We start from the raw sequence: 20444 nt of genomic DNA, 5'->3' as shown, positions 1-20444 counted from the left end.
GTCCAAAAATAAAATTATAAGGATTTAAGTTCAAATCAAATAATATCTTATTATTGTAGAGACATGAGTAGTCACCTCAATACACAACACTTATAGAGACTAATTAGAAATTTTGTGCTTGAAAACCACCTAATAATTTCTCCACCAAAACACACAAGCACCAAACTAAGTCTCATTATTGACAAGTCGTTATAACGTGCTATAGGCTGAGACTTAGTAAGAATTACAATTAATACACACAACAAACACGATAACTAAAGAAAAAAAAACTCAAAGGTTTTAAGGTCCCACAATCAAGAGGTTCTAAGGTTCCATAATCAAGAGTTTTTAAGGTTCCACAAGCCAATTAGTATTGAATATCACTCCATTTCTTGCTATTGACTCTTTGTCTCATCATCCATCATATTGGAGCTTCTCTTTCTCTAGTTGATTGATTAGTTGCTCTAACACCTTCAAATACTTGCTTGTCATATGATCAAGTATCATCCCTCTTGAAAGTCTGAGCTTTCCATACAGTTGTCTAGGTGTTTCATATAAGTAGACATGTTTCTCAAGATCATGATGGTTTGAATTAGAATTTGCAAATAAAGATGCAGGGATAATATGCATGATCCTTCCTGGAGGATAAAGAGGATGTGTACCTGAGTTGTCTGAACTTGTTGGGACTACGCCAACACTTTCTTCGATATGAACAACTTGGTCATTGAATCTCTCTTCTTCAGTGATGTCTTTGGTCATGGCTTCTTCTTTTTCCTTGGCATGAACACTAGGGATATCATCTTGTGTCTCTAGTTCAATGTCCTTAAATTGATTCAACAATTCATCGTCAGAGATAGTGGGAGTAGTAATTTTCTGAGCAGCAGATATGATTTGTTCCTCTTCATCATCAAGGTCAGATCCTTCACTAGAGGATTTAGATCCATCTTCATCACTTGTATACTCTGAGATTATTATCTCTTCAACAACTTCATAATTTGTATTGGTTGGTCGTGAAGCTTCTGCCAAGTTATCTGATTTAGAGTTTGACAATACAACATTGTTCTCACGTCGAGACGAAAGTAATAGTGAGCGAGTTCTTCGTTTATGCTTCATCACAACCTTCATGTGTAAAGAAAGATATCTAGTAAGATAATTAAAATATCTATATTATATGAAAATTTTGTGGGGAAAATTAGATGTATAATGATAAAAATGGCCAAAATAGTATGCGTGTTAAAATTTGTATATTATATGAAAAATAATTTGTATGCAAAGTAGATATATAATTATAAAAACTGCAACAACCGTTGCTTTTGCATGTTACGATTAATGGATAAATGTATAGTTTCTTCATATTATGTATGGTTGATAACTGCATGATGAAACTCTTTAGTGTAGTGAATGTGATGTCAAACATAAACAAGGGAAGCTTGAATATTCTACCTGGGTGCCACGGGATATTGTACGATCTGCGATGGCTTTCGCACTAGATGCAAATGGTATATGAGATCCAATTGCAGTTATGAATTTTTTGCGCTTAATTCGACCCTGTAAATATTCGATCAATATTATATGTAGTGAACAATCTAATAAAAGCTAACTAGAGTAAAACACAAATCATTTTCTAACGGATAACATTATAGAAAATATAATTAAGCAATTAACATAATTTAACATTTGTTAAAGCTATCTTAGTTACTAATTTGAGCACCTCAACAATGAAGTCATGAACAGAAAAAGCTGACAGTGTAGGCACCATGTCATAACCATTTATAATGGAAGTGATAAAAGGCTTTCCGAATTCCGCTAACTCGAATGACATACATGCAGCTGCAAAAATTACAATCGTCAAACAAAAACTTAGCAATTATGATTGTAAGGTCTTTATTGGGATAATTAAGTTGAGTTTTTTCTTATAAGTTAAAATTAATTTATATATAACTTTAATAGGAATTCTTTTTCACTTTAAATTTTCAAAATATTCGGAAACGGATTCTTACGCACGTGATATGCAATATTTTTATTCAGCAAGTTATATTTACAGTAACATACACTACAAGAAATGTTATATATAATGACATATAAAAAATGTCACTATAGGTACAATATACGTAAGTATATATCTATTTGACATATAGTTACACACAATTTTAGTGTTGATTTTGAATAAGATTTAATAATATATTTTGTGGGTCACTATAGCTTATACCCACACTTTTTAATAATATACCAACATATATTGTAATTTTTGTGTGGGTAAAAATAATTTTTAGTGACATGTATAGTATTACTATAGGGTGTCCACATCGGTTAGGAAGGCGAACGAAGCATGCCATATATATGGGTGTGGATACCTTCCTTGTGAGGAGGCCTTTTGGGGTGGCATGCGTGTCATCGCCAAGAGCAAAACCGTGCGGCCGTGGGCCAAAGCGGACAATATCCTCATGCGGGTTGCTTGGGCTGTTACATTGGTATCAGAGCCGGTTCCCGGATCGGTGTGCCAGCGAGGGCGCTGGACTCCCTTGAGGGGGGGTGGATATAGTCCCACATCGGTTAGGAAGGCGAACGAAGCATGCCATATATATGGGTGTGGATACCTTCCTTGTGAGGAGGCCTTTTGGGGTGGCATGCGTGTCATCGCCAAGAGCAAAACCGTGCGGCCATGACAATTTTCTTGTAAAGATAGATTCGAACGTACAAGTGACATGCAGTATTGAGAAATTTTGTTGATACCTATTTTATATTTACCGGAAGAAAGATGGAATAAATTTTCTAACACAACTTTGTCGTATTGAAATTCAATATGAAAAGATTTTTTCCCAATAACATTTTCATATCCCAAGCTACTTGGGATTTCCAAAAAAAAAATTTATTTTTTCAGAATGATGTAAAAAAAATATTATCTTCTCCACCTAGCTACCCAAAATTTGAGTTTGTCGTATACTACAACTACATCTTTAGTATCAGTTTAACACACTATTAGTAAAAAACCATTGAATTAGTAACTCAATCTCGAACAAATTAAAACTTCATATGTAAATTAAAGAAGTTAGTATAAGCACATGCCTGGGCCAAACGTGACACAGGTGCATGAAGAGAACTGCTTTATTTCTCTAAGCATAAATGTCAAGAGTGCAGCAGTACCACCACCAAGCGAGTGCCCAACGACCTATGGAAATTAAGATTATTATAATTATGTTATAACTATATGAAAAAAATGTCAAATATAGGTTGAGTTACATTATTAAATGAAAAGAATGCATAATTTTAATTTATAAATTGTTGAAGCAAGAATTTTGCAATTGAAGTGAAAACATACGATTAAAGTTAGGAATAAATTAAAGAAATAAAATGAATAAGGGAGTACAGTAGTTTTTCCAATTTTTCATTAATGGGTGAACATGATGATGAAAATACCATAGAATATTATAATTATTTCATTAGTTGATTTATTTTTTATTGAATTAAGTTTATAATTTATTTTTTAAAAAAATATATTAGACCTAATGCTAACAATTTTTTATTGGACTTATTAGATTAACTATCTGTTAATAGATCATTATCAAATTATATGTAGATTTATAATCTTATAAATTTTGTATTTAAAATATCTAATCTTCTCAATTGGTGTGAAAGAGTGTATTAGAAATTTGACATTAATTAATTAAACAAACAAAATAAATATGCAAATGAGAAACAATTCCATTCTTATCTATTAATTTTATAGGATTGAGATATACTTATATCTTCTTGAAAACCAATGGTATTCCTGTAGAAAATAAGAGAGACAAGTGATACTAATATTGTGTGAACGTAGCAACTCACTGTGTATTTCATTGAATAAGAGATGACCTTTAAATAGCTATTGTACAACATACCGAATTAATCAAGACGATAACAAAATATCTTATCAAAACAGATCTTATAAAAAACTATCTTATCTAAAATGAAACAAACAACTCAAAAGAGAAAACAGATAAACTAACTCGGATATCCCTAAAATTTAAGATTATCTAACAAAACTCCCCCATAAGCTTAAATTTCTCCTTCTTCTTTCATTCCGAGTAACTTCCTTAACTCCTGAAACGTTGTTGCAGGCAATGATTTTGTAAAGATATCAGCTACTTGCTCTTTACTTCCTACGTGTTCGAGCTCCACGCTTCCTTCTTTCACCTTCTCCCTGATGAAATGAAATCGGACGTCGATGTGCTTACTTCTTTCGTGATTGATTGGATTTTTGGCTAACTCAATTGCCGACCTGTTATCTACTCGGATCAATACTTTCTCAGCTTTCATAATCTCCAGTTTGCTTAGCAAGTTTCTAAGCCAAACTGCATGTTGGACACACCAAGATGCTGCTACATACTCGACTTCACACGTTGATAAAGTTATGATTGGTTGTTTCTTTGATAGCCAAGTGAAAGCCGTGTTTCCCATGAAGAATACGTACCCAGCTGTGCTTTTCCGATCATCCACATCTCCACACCAATCACTGTCCGAGTATCCAATAAGTTGGTAGTTGTCCGACTTAGTGAAACACAGTCCAAGTGACATCGTCCCCTTCACATACCTTAGTATCCTCTTTAATGCTTTCCAATGAGAATACCTCAGATCCTCCATAAAGCGGCTTGTAATTCCCACACTTAGCATCAGGTCGGGTCTTGTACTTGTCAAATACCTTAGACTTCCGATTAGGCTTCGGTACCTGCTTGCATCAACTCTTTCTATTTCTCCATTTTTAGATAACTTCATTCCAGGTTCCATGGGAGTAGAAACTGGATTGCAATTCAGCATCTTTGCCTTGCTCAAAATCTCCTCGGCATACCTCTTTTGGGAAACAAAAATACCTTTTGTGCTTTGGTCCACCTCTAAACCCAGAAAATACTTCATGATGCCCAAATCGGTCATCTTAAACTCCCTCTTCATTACTTCTTTAAACTCCTCAACTAGCTCAGCTTTGCTTCCCATGAATATCAAGCCATCCACGTATAGAGCAACAAACAATATATCTCCTTTGCACTTCTTTAAATAGAGAGCATGTTCATACGGACATTGTTCATAACCATTTCTCTTAAAGTAGGTGTCTATTCTCTCATTCCATGCTCGAGGAGCTTGCTTCAAACCATACAACGCCTTCTTGAGCTTCAACACCTTCTTCTCTTCACCTCTCCTCATGTACCCTAGAGGTTGCTCGTAGACTTCTTCCTCCAACATCCCATTCAAGAATGATGACTTCACATCCATTTGTTGTATCTTCCATCCATGCTGAGCTGCTAAGGACAATAGTAATTGGATCGTTTCCATCCTTGCCACGGGTGCAAAGACCTCATCATAGTCAATGCCTTTCTACTGTCTATAACCCTTCACCACAAGACGACCTTTGTAACGCTCCACTTCGCCATTTGCATTTGTCTTCCTTTTGTATACCCACTTCAAACCAATTGGCCGAGCTCCTGTGGGTAAATCTGTCAGCTTCCACGTCTCACTCTTCTCAATAGATCCGATCTCCTCATCCATTGCTTTCTTCCATCTCTCATCAAGTACGGCCTCTTCAAATTTTATATCTTTTGTTCCTGTCAATAGACATACTACATGTAACTCGACAGTGGAGTTGTAGACGTCTTGCAAGCTCCGAGTTCTAAGCTGCTCAGGTTCATCATCTTCCTCGGAATGCTCATTGGTCATATCTGAGCTTCTTCCTATCATCTCCGAGCTCTCCCTCTTAGAGTTCGAGCTCCCCGAAGTCTTTTCAGAGTTACTCCAGTTCCACTCACTTTCCTCATCTACCTGGACATCTCGACTTACCAGAATTTTGCCTGTAACAGGGTTGTACAATTTGTAGGCCGAGCCTCCAAAGTTTAAATGCCCAAAATGAAAATGCCACATCATGGCTTCATCCTTCACGTCCAGCTTTAAGCACTTATTTTGAATGATGTTCAACTCCAATCTATACATCCGATTCTTTTTCATCTCTACTCGGGCTACTAAACGATCATGCTTGTCCTTCAAATAAAGTACTCGATCCTTCATCAGAACCGAGTTGCCTTTCTCCATCATCTGCCCCATGCTTAAGATGTTGCTCTTAAATTCGGGAACGTAGTAGACATTCCTTATTTCTCCAACTCGTCCATCCTTCTGCATATGCTTGATGGTTCCATGCCCTTTTACCGCCACCTTGGAATCATCCCCAAATAACACGAATCCAGCTTTCACCTTGATGAGTTCGTTGAAGAAACTTTCTTCTCCACACATATGATTGCTCGCTCTAGTTTCCAAATACCATATCGAGTTGTTTAAGCAACCCGAATCAAGCTCGGCCTCTGACTTCTCATCTGAGCTTGGAAGCTCAACTGCTGATCTCTCCACGCAACTCAAGTTTAGCTCAACCTTGGAGGCACAACTCGGACGTAGCTTGGTCTCCGAGCTTTGCGTCATCATCAAAATTCCTGCTTCCTCGTCCTCTTCTTCTGTGAGAAGATTCTTCTCTTTCTTTTCACTTCGGATTTTAACTCGGCAATACTTTGCTATGTGACCGTATTTGCCATAGTTGTAGCAATTTTCTGATCTACATTCCTTTGCGTAGTGGCCGTGTTTGCAACACTTATAACATTCCACCTCCGACCTTGGCTGACTTCCTTGGCTACGATCACCTCGTCCTTGTCCACCTCCATGATCACCTCGTCCTCTACCTCGTCCTTGATCACCTCCATGATCACCTCGTCCTTTACCTCGTCCTTGACCTTTTGAACTTCGGCCCTGAGTGTTCCGAGTTCCATTCAAATCAAGTTGCGCCTGTAATGCTTGATCAATAGTATCCTTCATCTTCCTCCTCCTTTGTTCGTGGGCTTCGAGTGACCCAGCGAGCTCTTCCACTGAGAGAATTGACAAGTCCTTTGACTCCTCAATTACGCATGCAATACTCTCGAAATCATCTGTTAGTGATCTCAAGATTTTCTCCACAATTCTACTTGCTGGCATTGGCTCTCCATTCCTTCCGAGTTGGTTAGCCAACTTCTCCACCCGAGTTATGTAGTCGGATACTCGTTCCTTATCCTCCATCTTCAAACACTCAAACTCTCCTCGGAGAGTTTGAAGTCGGATCTGTTGACACGGTGGTTACCTCTGTGCGCAACCTCCAAGATCTTCCATGCTTCCTTTGAAGACGCAGCATTTGCAATCTTCTCGAAACCTGATTCATCCACGGCATTGTACAAAAAATACAAAGCCGATTTGTCCTTTACTCGTGTCTTTTCCAATGTGGCAATCTGAGCCACAGATTGGTCTTCGTCCTCCTCGGGTTCTTGGAACCCCTTCTCCACTATGTCCCATAGACTTTGGGAACCCAACAGGGTCTTCATCTGTAAACACCAATTATCATAATTGATTTTCTTTGACAGTTGTGGTACGGTCATTCCATTAACAACCTTTGTCATCACTCTCTGTTTCTTTTTTTTCAAAACACACACAGGCGCACACTGTTTTTCCTCTCACACTCGGCACTCAGAGCATAAAGCTCTGATACCAATTTGTAGAAAATAAGAGAGACAAGTGATACTAATATTGTGTGAACGTAGCAACTCACTGTGTATTTCATTGAATAAGAGATGACCTGTAAATAGTCATTGTACAACATACCGAATTAATCGAGACGATAACAAAATATCTTATCAAAACAAATCTTATCAAAAACTATCTTATCTAAAATGAAACAAACAACTCAAAAGAGAAAACAGATAAACTAACTCGGATATCCCTAAAATTTAAGATTATCTAACAATTCCAAGATACTTTAACATGCTAACAATACCTTGATTTGGAAACCAGGGTTTTGAAGAAGAGCATCGAGTAGTTTTGGAGTGCAGCGTTCTTTAATCCAACGAGCTGCAGCAACCATACCACGGTGTCCATGTCCTGAAACCATGTTGCTCCTCTTCAGCACACCATCACTGCAAATGAAGTGCTTGAAGGACACGGGGGCACCGATTGCATCTGTTAACGTGTCTTTTAGGCTACGAGTTCCACGGATGAACACCAACAAACATTTTGATTCTCTATCACGTATAACTGTGAAAGCTGGCTTTAGAATCTGACAAAAAAAAATATTCTTCAGTCAAACTGCATGCATGGCTACAAAATTATCTCCTGAAACACTTGCGGCTGAAAGTAAGATGCAATGCAAGGTTATACGCATGCATCTTTAAATAACAAGTTCTATTAATTACTAGAACCAATGTTATGTTTGTTCTTTAAACAATACAAGTTTAAACTTTTTATTCTTTTTAACCACTGATAAGATATTTCTTGCAATAGTGGGGAAAAATTATAAGAAACTGAACGTACGTACCCGAGCTCTTCTCTTCCTTAGGAGGACATCTTCCTTGGTAAATCCAGCAACAGATAAAAAGGCACGAAACCTTGTTTTGCTGAAAAGCATGGTCCGTGTCAAGCATTTTTTGAGCTCATATAAGTCCTTCAACATTTCGGGGTCCTTCAGTTGTATACAATCAGTTCTTTCATCACATTCCATTGCAACTGTTTTCTTACGCTACAATACAATTGTCACACTCCAATAATTAAGGATAAGGACAGTCCACTTTGACATTAATTAAGAACCAAGAATTTGCATGCGCGCACACACACACTGCAACATCATTATTAAATGGAAATGTAAGTACCTTGTCGGTGATAGAGTAAAGGATTGCTCTTGGTAAGTCTAAGAGGTGCCACTTGCCAAGTGTCTCGGCATAACCAAACCTCATGGCTTCTGCTAAGGTGAGCACTATGTCACTCAAACTTTTGGGTGCCTCAGCTGGCCTCCGTTCCAGCTTCCCTGCAGCACCCCTAAGCACTTTCGACAACAACATTTTTGGCAACAAGAAAGGAAAATGAAACAACAAAGAAGATAAAGATAATCCTTCAAGTTGGAGTCTCAGCGTACTGCATGCAAAGGAGAATGTCACCTCATTTATAGGACAGTGAGTGACACGATCGACAACCTTGGTTTTACTTTAAAAAATTTGTAACTACCAAACAATGAAACAAAATTGATTTTTCTAGGCAAAATCGAATCTCGAGACCATTTAATCCATAAAATATGAGACACCATCATATAGTTTAAATCAACTCTCCATTCCATGCAATAGCAACATTTTTTTTAAAGTTGACGAGACCTTTTCCTTTGTATCTTTAGGTCATCGATGATACTTATTTTACTGAATTAAGACGTGAAATTATACAGGCAATATTAACGCGTCAGTGATTCGAGACCGATTAATGAAATTGGATTTTTTGAATAAAGTTTTGAATTTAAATCTTATTTATAGATGAGAAAACGTGATTAAAATATAGAAATTTCACTAAAATGGTCAGTTAAATATCTAATAAAAATTATCATTAATAAAATTATTAGATATTTTTTTTTTATGAATTTAGAAGATATTTTGTATTACTAATATAATTATGAAAAAAAAACACTGCTATTTAGAATGAATAATTGATGCACGAAGTAATAGGAAAACAGGTGGGCAGTGATGATTAGAAACTTTAAAGTAAATAAATATTAAAATAAGTTGAAATCAAGAAATATTCTGATGGTCACAATTTATTCGTCAACTTTCATGCAAATTTTTTTGTACTATTTATCGATCATTATCCTAAAAAAAAGACATGAAATTTTGGAGGGATATAGCGATATTTATAATAACATGCAGTTTTACTATATATTCTATGATTAATAGAGAAGAGAAGATAAGATGAAAAGTGTACATAATACAACATAAAATAAGTTTATTTAGCAGAATAGACAAAGATAAACAGTTATAATAGAATTAGGTAATAATAAAATTGGATAAGAATATGAATTGATATTTAAAAAAAAATAACTCTAATACATTCCTCTTAATACATTTACTCTCATTTGTTAAAATTTATTATAAACTACAAAATAGGAGACAATCCTATTTAAGTTGAGTATAATTAATATATAGACAACAAAACTTTCATTCCAAATATTCAACATAGCTACTACATACTTAAAATTCAAACTTGTTGAGATAAAAAAAATAAAGATATTTAACAAATTAGTAGAGAAAAGTTGAAAAATTCAAAAACTAGGTAAAATCTAAAATCCAAAAATAAAGAATGGCAAAGAAACGCATGAGGATAACAAAAGTGACAGTATAATAAACAACAGTTTCATTATTTAAGTAAAAATGATATATATATATATATATATATATATATATATATACTATTATATTTAATTATTTAAAACATACAAATATTAAATATATTTCAAAATTAAAAGAATAACTTAATTACCTGATTTTTATGTTAAATATTTTATGGTGGAAATGAATCTGGCTAATTTCAATAAGAAAATAATGCATTATTATTAAGGTTGACGAGGCTTCCTTTTTTCTTGGGTCGTAGTTCTTGTTTTATTGAGTTAAAAAAAAATCTACTTGCATTACAAGAAATACTATATATAATAAAATATAAAAAGTGTCTATTTGACATATAGTTACATATAATTTTAATGTTGATTTTGAATGAGATTTAACAACATATTTTGTGTGTCACTATAACTTATATTAACACTTTTAACAATATATTTAATGTCGACTGTGTGTTGATTACCGGCAGCTGAACAAGTTGACCATTAAGAACAAATATCCACTTCCCCGGATAGATGATTTAATGGATCAATTGAAGAGAGCATCGATATTCTTTAAGATTGACTTGAGGTCAGGATATTACTAGATCAGGATGAAGGAAGGTGACATACCTAAGACCGCTTTCAGGACTAGGTATGGTCACTATGAATATGTTATGATGCCGTTTGGTGTGACCAACGCCCCGACAGTGTTCATGGATTACATGAACAGGATCTTCCGGCCCTTTTTGGATGAATTTGTGGTGGTGTTTATTGATGACATCCTTATTTATTCAAGGACCCTAGATGAGCATGGAGAACAGTTGAGGTTGGTGTTGGAGATTTTGAAGGCAAAACAATTGTATGCCAAGCTGTCTAAGTGTGATTTCTGGTTAGAAGAGGTGAAGTTCTTGGGCCATGTTATTTTAGCTGAGGGGATTGTTGTGGATCCGGCTAAGGTGGAGTCGGTGTTGCAGTGGGAGCATCCAAGAACTGTCACAGATATTCAGAGTTTTGTGGGTCTAGCGGGTTACTATAGGAGGTTCATTGAGGGATTCTCCAAGATAGTAGCGCCTCTAACCCAGTTGACAAGAAATGATCAGCCTTTCATTTGGACAGATGCTTGTGAGCGGAGCTTTGAAGAGCTGAAGAGGAGGTTGACTACTTCTCTTGTGTTGGTGTTGCCTAACTCTGGTGAGCCCTTTGATGTGTATTGTGATGCTTCTCACCAGGGATTGGGGTGTGTGCTGATGCAGAATAGGAAAGTAGTGGCATATGCTTCAAGGCAACTGAAGAACAATGAGAGGAATTATCCTACTTATGACTTGGAGTTAGTAGTAGTTATTTTTTCCTTGAAGATATGGAGACATTATTTGTATGGTGCTCAGTTCAGCGTCTTCAGCGATCACAAGAGTCTGAAGTACCTGTTTGATCAGAAGGAGCTGAACATGAGGTAGAGATGGTGGATGGAATTTCTGAAAGATTATGACTTTCAACTGATGTATCACCCTGGGAAGGCCAATGTTGTGGCGGATGCGCTGAGTAGAAAATCCATCCACATTTCTCGTATGATGGTGAAAGAGCTGGAGCTGGTGGAGGAATTCAGAGATTTGAATCTCTATGTGGAGTTAGCTCAGGATCACATTAGTTGTGGGATGACTATCATAACTAGTGAGTTCTTGAGGCATGTTAGATTGAAGCAGTTGCAGGATGTAGAGCTGGTGAAGATTCTTGGTTTGCTGGGTACCAAGAAGGCAGTGAGTTTTGACTTGGGTAGAGATGGGATCTTGAGGTTTAAGGGCAAAATTTGCCTACCTCATGATTCTGAGCTGAAGAAAGTTGTGATGGAGGAAGGCTACAAGAGTAGACTTAGCATACATTCTGGTATGACTAAGATGTACCAAGACCTCAAGAAGACTTTTTGGTGGTCTGGTATGAAGAGAGACATTGTTGAATATGTGTGGTGGCCTGTCTGACTTATCAAAAGGCAAAGGTGGAGCATCAGAAGCCGAGTGGTTTGATGCAGCAGATGGAGATTCTGGAATGGAAGTGGGATAGTATCACTATGGATTTCATTATGGGATTGCCTAGGTCTGCTAGGAATAGTGATGCTATCTGGGTGATTGTTGATCGGTTGACCAAGTGTGCACATTTCTTGCCTGTCAACATCAAGTGGTCCTTGGAGAAGTTGATACAGTTGTATGTGAGGGAAATAGTACGGTTGCACGGGGTGCCTTCCAGTATTATTTCAGACAGAGATCTGAGGTTCACTTCCAGATTTTGGCAGAGTCTACATCAAGCCTTAGGCACAAAGTTGAGGTTGAGTTCTGCTTATCATCCACAGACGGATGGTCAGTCAGAGAGGACAATTCAGTCCTTGGAGGATTTGTTGAGGCTTGTGTGTTAGACCACTTGGAAAGTTGGGAGGAAGTCCTACCGTGGTGGAGTTTACGTACAATAATAGCTTTCATGCTAGTATTGGGATGGCACCGTTTGAAGCCCTGTATGGTAGGAGGTGTAGGACTCCTCTGTGCTGGTATCAAGATGGTGAGTTAGTGGTTGTGGGGCCGGAACTGATCCTATAGACTACTGAGAAGGTGAAGCTGATTCAAGAGAGGATGAAGACTACTTAGAGTAGGCAGAAATCATATGTTGACAAAAAGTGAAAGCCTTTGAAGTTTGTTGAAGGGGAGCATGTGTTTTTGAAGGTGATCCCAACCTCTAGTGTGGGAAGGGCGTTGAAGGCAAAGAAGTTGACACCTAGGTTTGTTGGTCCCTATCAGATCATCCATCGTGTGGGTCCAGTCGCTTATCGGTTGGCTTTTCCACCGTCTCTCTCAAACCTACACGATGTGTTTCATGTATCCCAGCTGAGGAAGTATGTTCATGACCCTGGTCATGTGGTTGAGTTGGATGATGTGCAGGTGAAGGAGAATCTGACTTTTGAGAAGTCGCTTGTAGCTGTAGTTGACTTCAAGCTAAAAGAGTTGAAAGGCAAGTCTATTGGCTTGGAGAAAGTGTTGTGGGATGCATCTATTGGTGAAGCTACTTGGGAAGTTGAGCAGCAGTGCAGGGAGCGATACCCTTTCCTATTCCCAAGTAAGTCTATTTTCGAGGACGAAAATTCCTGTTGTTGGGGAGGTTGTGAGACCCCACTTCCGTTTTCCTTTTTCTTCTCCCAACCTTCATCACTCTCACTCTCATTTTCCTTTCCTCTCAAGCCCTTAACCCTTGTTGCTGATTTCCTTTCTCTCTAGCTGAAGCAATGGACACCTAGGGGTTGAAATCCTCAAACGTGAAGCCGTGCGGAGCTTTCTTTTCTCCTTCTTCTCCATTCAAGCTTCTACATCCATTTCTCCACTTCCCGAAAGCTTGGATTTCTTCTCACCGAGGTAAGGGAAGCTAGATTAGTGCTGTTTATTGAGAATGAGTTTAGAAAATCATGAGATGTTTGATGTTGGACGATTTAGGGGCTAATTTGGTGGAAAACGTGTTTTCGGGGTTTTGGGTGAAAATTTGGGGTTTTTGATGATTTATGGTTGCATGTTGAAAAAGCTGTGATTTTTTAGATGTTTGGTGAAAATGTGGAGTTTTGGATGGTTTGCATGTGCTTGGGCTGTTTGATTTTTCAGGTTTTGATGAAAATTTTCGAAGTTTGGGGGTTGTTGTGTGCTAGTGCGCCGGGCGTAGTTATTGGCGCCGGGCGTAGTTATTGGCGCCGGGCGTGTGTTCATCAGGGGGCTCCATTGGTCGAGCACGCCAGGCGTAAGGTTGGTTGCGCCTGGCGAGCTTGGGAATAGAGGTCTCTGAATGGCTCACGTCGAGCGTGGGAGAACCAAGCCAGGCGTGATATCAGATAGGGACTCACATTTTTTGGGTTCTAGTATGGCGCCAGGCGTGATTTGGTCTCGCCTGGGAGTCTTTGCTAGAGGTGGCGCAGGGCGCAATTGGTATTGCATCGCGCGTGAGACCTTGGGGAGGTCTCTGGCTTCCCTGCGCCGAGCGCGGGTTTGGCACGCCGGGCGTGTAAGGCCCTTTGGAGTCTTTACCTCCTCGCACGCTGGGCGCAATAGGAATTGCGTCGGGCGCGTTTGAGCCCTGGAGCTCTCTGGTTGGGCCACGCCGGGTGCAACCATGAGTGCACCGAGCACGGACATGTACTTTCTTTGCATGCTGATTTGAGCTGTTAGTGATGAATGTTGTTGAGCTAAGTGATGATTGTGCTGAGCCGTGAGATGTTGTTGAGCTAAATTATGATGTTAAGCTGTATTGTTGTAAAAGTTGAGTTGTGCTGTATGTTGTATGCTGTTAATGCTGCTATATTGTGTTGTGCTGCATGCTGATATAAACTGTTGTAGGCCGTAAGATTGAGCTGTTGTAGGCCGTAAGGCTGAGCTGTTGTAGGCCGTAAGGCTGAGCTGTTGTAGGCCGTAAGGCTGAGCTGTTATAGGAGATCTCCGAGTTGATATGCGTGACGACGCATTGTTTGTTTAATGTTGTTATTGCTGAATGATGTGAGTTGTATATTGATGTGTTGTATGCTGATCTTGCTGAACTTAATGATGTGCTGATAAGCTGTAGTTGTTTATAATTTTTGTAATTATATATGTATATGGTGATTCTTTTCACTAGCTTACCCTTGTTGTTTCCATGTGGTTTGGACTGCAATGATCATACTGTGTATGGGAGCATAGCAGGGATAGGTTGGTGTGTTGAGGCGGGTCTGTAGCTGGTAGATGAAGATGATATTTTTGATGTTTTAGCTACTTAGTGTAGCAATTTGGTTGTATTTTGTACTTTGATTTTGAGCCCCCAAGCTAGACATATATGTATATATTTTACTTTATATGTGTATGCTCTATTCTGTGTGGTGTTGTTTGCTGTGTGACGACCATGTAAGTTGTTACACGGAGAGTGTGCTCTGCGGTATGGCCTTGCAAGAGAGGCGGTGGGGTTAGGAGGTGGCATCTGTGGTGGTGCTCGAAGGCGGGGTGATGGTGGCAGATCGGGAACAGGACTTGGAGCAACTGAAGGGAGACGAGAGACGAAAGAAAATAATGATTTCAATTACAAAGTTAATATTATTATTAAATTTTTACCTAAAAATAATATAACACAATAATTTTATAAAATTATATTATTAATAATATAAATGAAAATATACTGTTATAATAAAAAGTTTTTTTTAATCATATTCAAAGATTAAAATGATACTTATTATAATTTAGAGAGAATAATTAATAATATATATTAAAAATTAAAATAACCCTTATTTTAAAACTTGCAATTTTTTTAACACAAAAAAAAATATAAAATGAGACTTAAAATTATAGGAAGAAAGTGTGCAGGGAAGCTAATAATTAAGATCAGTTCATACCTATGCACCAGAGTAGAGATTTTAAATTTTAGGATGCCCCTATCGATATGTATAGCCTTATCAGAAGATATGGTACACATTATCAATCTTACAATTTGTTTTTGATAATTCAACCATACAAATATCACTTAGTTTTTAATTATCTATCTTACTCATCACATAAATATATAAATGAGATGAATTATTGGTGAATTATTTAAGTTTGCTAAATATTCGATTGAATTTAGTTATTTAATTAAACAATCTAACTAATGTTAGAAAAACATGCTAAAATTAATTTTTCAGTGAAATTTTTACATAATTTATATAATTTTTTAAACTCAAATCTCATTACTACTATTATGTACTTTTAAAAAATTAAACTACTATAAATTTAACTTTTTTGACTTGATTAAAACATGCATCCAACCAATATATATGATCAATCATTCACGGGTACTAATAAAAGATCAAAATGCCAAAGCAGAGAAAAAGGCTAAGTTTGAATTAGGATACACCCAGGTCCCATCATTCACATCAGAGACAACTAACAAATAGATAGGATAAATTTTTTAATCAGATTACAATGTATTTAATAAAAAATAATTTATTAATTTATTTGATAAATTTATATATTTACTATTCATTTAATAAAATTTATTCAATCTATTTATTAATATTATTTTAAAAGTTTAATGAATATGCATTGAATCATTAATAATTTATTAATAATGTAAAAAACATACATTATTAATTAATTAAAATTTATTTTGATATAATTTTTAAAATAATTATTATTAAAGTCAATAAATTTATTATGTATAATAATTTTTATTAAATAATGATGTAAAAAAATTATGCATGGTTATCGATGTATATATTATATTTTTATTTTTTAATAAAAGAATATTTAAGCATTATGATAATATTTAAAAATTAAATAATTTCTTCTTTTTTTTTCTCTCTTTCCTTTTAATAGATAATACAAGGGATTTAAAATCGGAAACAAAGACAGGTAACTTTTTTGGTTTAGGGTTTAGATAATGTCTCAAATCTTATAATCAATGACTTACATGAATTTATAAGACATAACTTTCATTGTTTAAATATTATTTTAACATAAATGATAATTAAATATGGGAGTACCAGGTCAATCTCTATATCTTAAGACAGGTCTTATAATTACTAGGTTAAGAAACTTGAAAATATGAGAACTATTATAAAATTGAGAATTTTATTTTTTTATTTAATTTATTATAAACTCAAAGAAAAAACTTCAAATAAACTTATATTTTATTTTGGATAAGTTTAAATACTAAAAAATACTTTATTAATGGGACATGATACGATCTAATAACATAAGTTAACTTGATATTATATCTTAATTTAAAATCTTAAGATATTATATTTATAAATTTTTCTCACTTATAAATTACTTAACATATTTATCTTTATCTAATTCATTTTAGATTTAGACATTTTATACAATTATAACCTTCAACCCTAAATTTGGGATTTAGGCTTTCTGTTCATGTTTATACATTAATAAATTTAAAAAAAATTATTCTCTTTTATATTCTTTTGTGTGGACTTGTGATAATGATGATGGGTAAGTGACCCAATCTCATTTTAAAATTCTCAAAAAGATTAATAATTAAGTCTAACCTCACAAGATTGTCCCTTATCCTAGTTTAAATGTTTATATTATAAAAAAAAAAATAGATTCTAAAAGTTTTTTTTTTCTTAAATTATCACATTCTTTAAAATGCTTTTTCTAAAATTTTCTTGTATCAGAAAGAGGGAGGAAAGGAGAGAAGAAACAAAGATGAGGGAGACAAAGAGAGGAAGAAGAGAGACGGGTCTGTAGACATAAAAGACTACTCCATTATTTCACTCTGCTGCATTGATTATCGCATAGGTTTAACTCTAGTCTAGACGTACTACCTAATTAAATAAAGAGTGATGCATAAATATTATACTTACACATACATTAATGGCTTATGCAGTGTTCTTAGTTGACGAAAAATAGCATGTCTATGGTTTGATTGATATGGTCCACAAGCAATGAAACTTTAATATATATATATATATATATATATATATATATAGAGAGAGAAAGAGAGATAAGCCTCACTCTGTCCTTATTTGTGGAAAAATCGACAATCATTCACCTCCATTAATACCTTTATCAGCCACATGAACCTCACCAATATGGTTAATGATGAATGTCCATGCATTAGTGACCACAAATAAGATATTATAGGATTGTTTACTTGTGTAAAAACAAGAGAAGAGAGGGAGAAAAGTGTGGAATTACACTTTTTTTTCCCACAAAATTAAACAAGTCAATTTTTTGTAGCTGTTAAAAATAATCAAAATTAATATTTCATGATGGTAGTTTATATTTTTTTTCTATTTTATTTTTCACTTATTTTTCTTTTTCTTCCCCATAACTATGCATCACGTCAAAAGAGAAGAATAGTGCATGTCACACTCCACGGACACACAAAACAAAAAAGTTGGAAAAGGATGAGACTTATTGGGAGTAATTATTTATTTATAGTTGGCGTTATTTCCCTATCATGTATATATATAATCCAATAAAACACCTATCGTCAACTTTAATTCAATAATTGGTATTCGTGCGTCATTCATGTGACGTTTTATTTAGATTAGTTATGTTTTAAGCTTTAAAACTTGAAGTAATTATTTTTTTAATCTTTTAAGCCTAAAATTTATGTTTTTAGTTTACGTAGTTTTAAAAATGAAATTTAATTTTTGTATATATTTTTTTAGACCTGAAATTTAAAATTTAATTTTTAGTATTTAAAATATATAAATTATTTTTTGAATTAATCAAATTAAATTATTTTTTAACCCTCAAATTAACAATTTTTTTTTAATTTTAAGAACTAAAAAATGTTAAAAACACGTCTACTTTAATGAATCTGTATTTCTTTTTTTACAAGATTATTACGCATGACTTTAATAAATGCTATTTATTTTATTTTTAATTAAAATTAAAATTTTATTTTAGTAATTTGTGCAATGAAAATTTGCATTAAAAATTATCAAACTATTAAAGTAAATACTCAATTTTGTAGTTGAAACGACGTTTCTAAGCAGACAATAAGTAAAAGTTAAATGAACTTTAAAAATATCTGAAGTCTGCGTCAACTTTAATAATTCAGCAAACAGCATTCTTTCCATATTGAAACGACAGCCTCTAATCAAATGAAAAGATAAGTAAAATTAAATAAATTTAAATAATCATACTGTTTCAAATAGGCTTAATATATTATTTTAAGATAAAATTTTAATTAGATCTTTAAATATAAATAATTTGTAATTATGTTGTTGATTTTCTTTATAACTTTTATAATTTAATCTTTTGAGTTAATTTATAACTTTAGTAACTTGAAATCACTATAAAAATAATAATAACTTGTAGTAATTTTACTAATTTCCGAAATCGAATTATTGGTATTGTACAAGATCAGTAACTTAATTGTAATTTTTTTTCGCTGAATATATTTTAAGAAGTAAATTATAAGCATTTAAATAAATTATATATTTTTAACTGAAAAAAATACAATTTTAAAAGAAAATTTGTAAATTGAAAAGTATGAACAATATTTAAAATAATAAAAATAATATTCTTCATAACATATTAAAAATTAAAATAAATTATATGTAATTATCTTGTTTATGTAAAGATTTAAATGCACTTTTAGTTATCCTATTTTTATTAATTTACAATTTTTATTCTCCTATTTTAAAATAAAGATATTTAGTTCTATATTTTTTTAAGTACAAAATTTTTCATATAAAAGATTTTTATAATAATTAAAAAATAACATACAAAATATTTTTGTTTGTATTTATTTTAACGAATATTTTTTTAGAGTATTTTAACAAATAATTGATATTTTTTTAATAAATCTTATTTACATAATTTAAAAAAAAATTATCTTTAAATATTATGTCATTAAATATTATATTACTTAAATATAATAAACTTTAAATTTTAGCTATTAATTAATGTCAACTTGACAAAAGATCTTAATTTATGTAATATTAAATTAGAGGAATTAAATGTTTTTATCTTAAAATAGAAAAAATAAATTACGGATTGATAAAAATAAAAGAGTTAAAATTATAATTTAGTTTTATATAAAAATAAATACATTACTTAGTTAAATTATCCATATAAGAACAATTTTAATTATTTGTTATCTTAACTATTTTAATTAATATTCTTTATTTTATGTCATTTTAGTACTAAATGAACATCAATCTAGAGCAAGAAGAAAATGTCACCTAAAAATAACAATTTTTTTTTTTGTTACAAGAACTAAAACAAAACTGAGCCATATTTGCAAGAGCACTTAGCAATGTCTAGAACTTAAAACATATTTAAATATTTTCTTTTTAATGTAGACACCAAAATTAAATTCTCAAAATCCTCAAGAACCTACCGATAATTGCTTGTACTTGAAATTTGAATATTAAATATTATTTGATTAATTTTAATTTTAAAAATACAACGTTCAACGATATAAAAAAAAATTATGTTCAGTAATACAAGAATTACAAGTAATATCAATAATATTTTACGAGCAATGCACGTGCTTAAAAAAATATTACAATCTTTTTATATAATTTATTATTTTTAGTGAAGTATAAATTATTTTTTAAAATTTAATTAATATACGTCAATGCAAAAATAATAATAAAAACCCTAAATAGACGTTTAATAAAATTTCATTACCTTATTATATTCTATTCAATAATGAGGTTGCAATATGGTAAATTTCATTTGAATATACGTATGAAAATGTTTTATACTAACAACGCATATAACTTAACTTTTGGTTTTTGTTTGTACTTTTTTTGGACATGAAATGTGTTTATTTTTTTAAAAATATTAAGATATTTAATATTATAATATAAATG

The 20444-nt window shown here is 33.7% G+C and overlaps 1 protein-coding gene across 3 annotated transcripts; it reads right to left on the bottom strand.

Moving 5' to 3' along the window:
- Positions 1–23: 23 nt before the first annotated feature.
- On the bottom strand, positions 24–9213 carry LOC109800933 (uncharacterized). Of its 3 annotated transcripts, XM_083066810.1 has the most exons (8): positions 8655–9213; positions 8324–8524; positions 7787–8065; positions 3046–3148; positions 1691–1809; positions 1423–1527; positions 642–1098; positions 24–520 (listed from the first exon to the last, which is right to left on the bottom strand). In XM_083066810.1, the coding sequence occupies exons 1-8, from the start codon at positions 8841–8843 to the stop codon at positions 483–485; spliced, it is 1491 nt and encodes a 496-aa protein (XP_082922936.1). In that variant the 5' UTR covers positions 8844–9213; the 3' UTR covers positions 24–482. The 3 variants fall into 3 exon arrangements, 2 of the variants coding, with proteins under 2 accessions (XP_082922936.1, XP_020217458.1); XM_020361869.3 differs by having other exon boundaries at positions 24–1098; positions 8655–9210; XR_014430685.1 differs by lacking the exons at positions 24–520; positions 642–1098; positions 1423–1527; ... (1 more) ...; positions 8324–8524; positions 8655–9213 and adding an exon at positions 3805–7433 and having other exon boundaries at positions 1774–1809.
- Positions 9214–20444: the final 11231 nt, after the last annotated feature.

The sequence above is a fragment of the Cajanus cajan genome, chromosome 11, assembly GCF_000230855.2.
Source record: "Cajanus cajan strain Asha chromosome 11, NIPB_CcT2T_4, whole genome shotgun sequence".
Taxonomy (NCBI): domain Eukaryota; kingdom Viridiplantae; phylum Streptophyta; class Magnoliopsida; order Fabales; family Fabaceae; genus Cajanus; species Cajanus cajan.
Note: the sequence above shows the minus strand (reverse complement) of the source record. Positions and strands in the feature narration are given on the sequence as shown.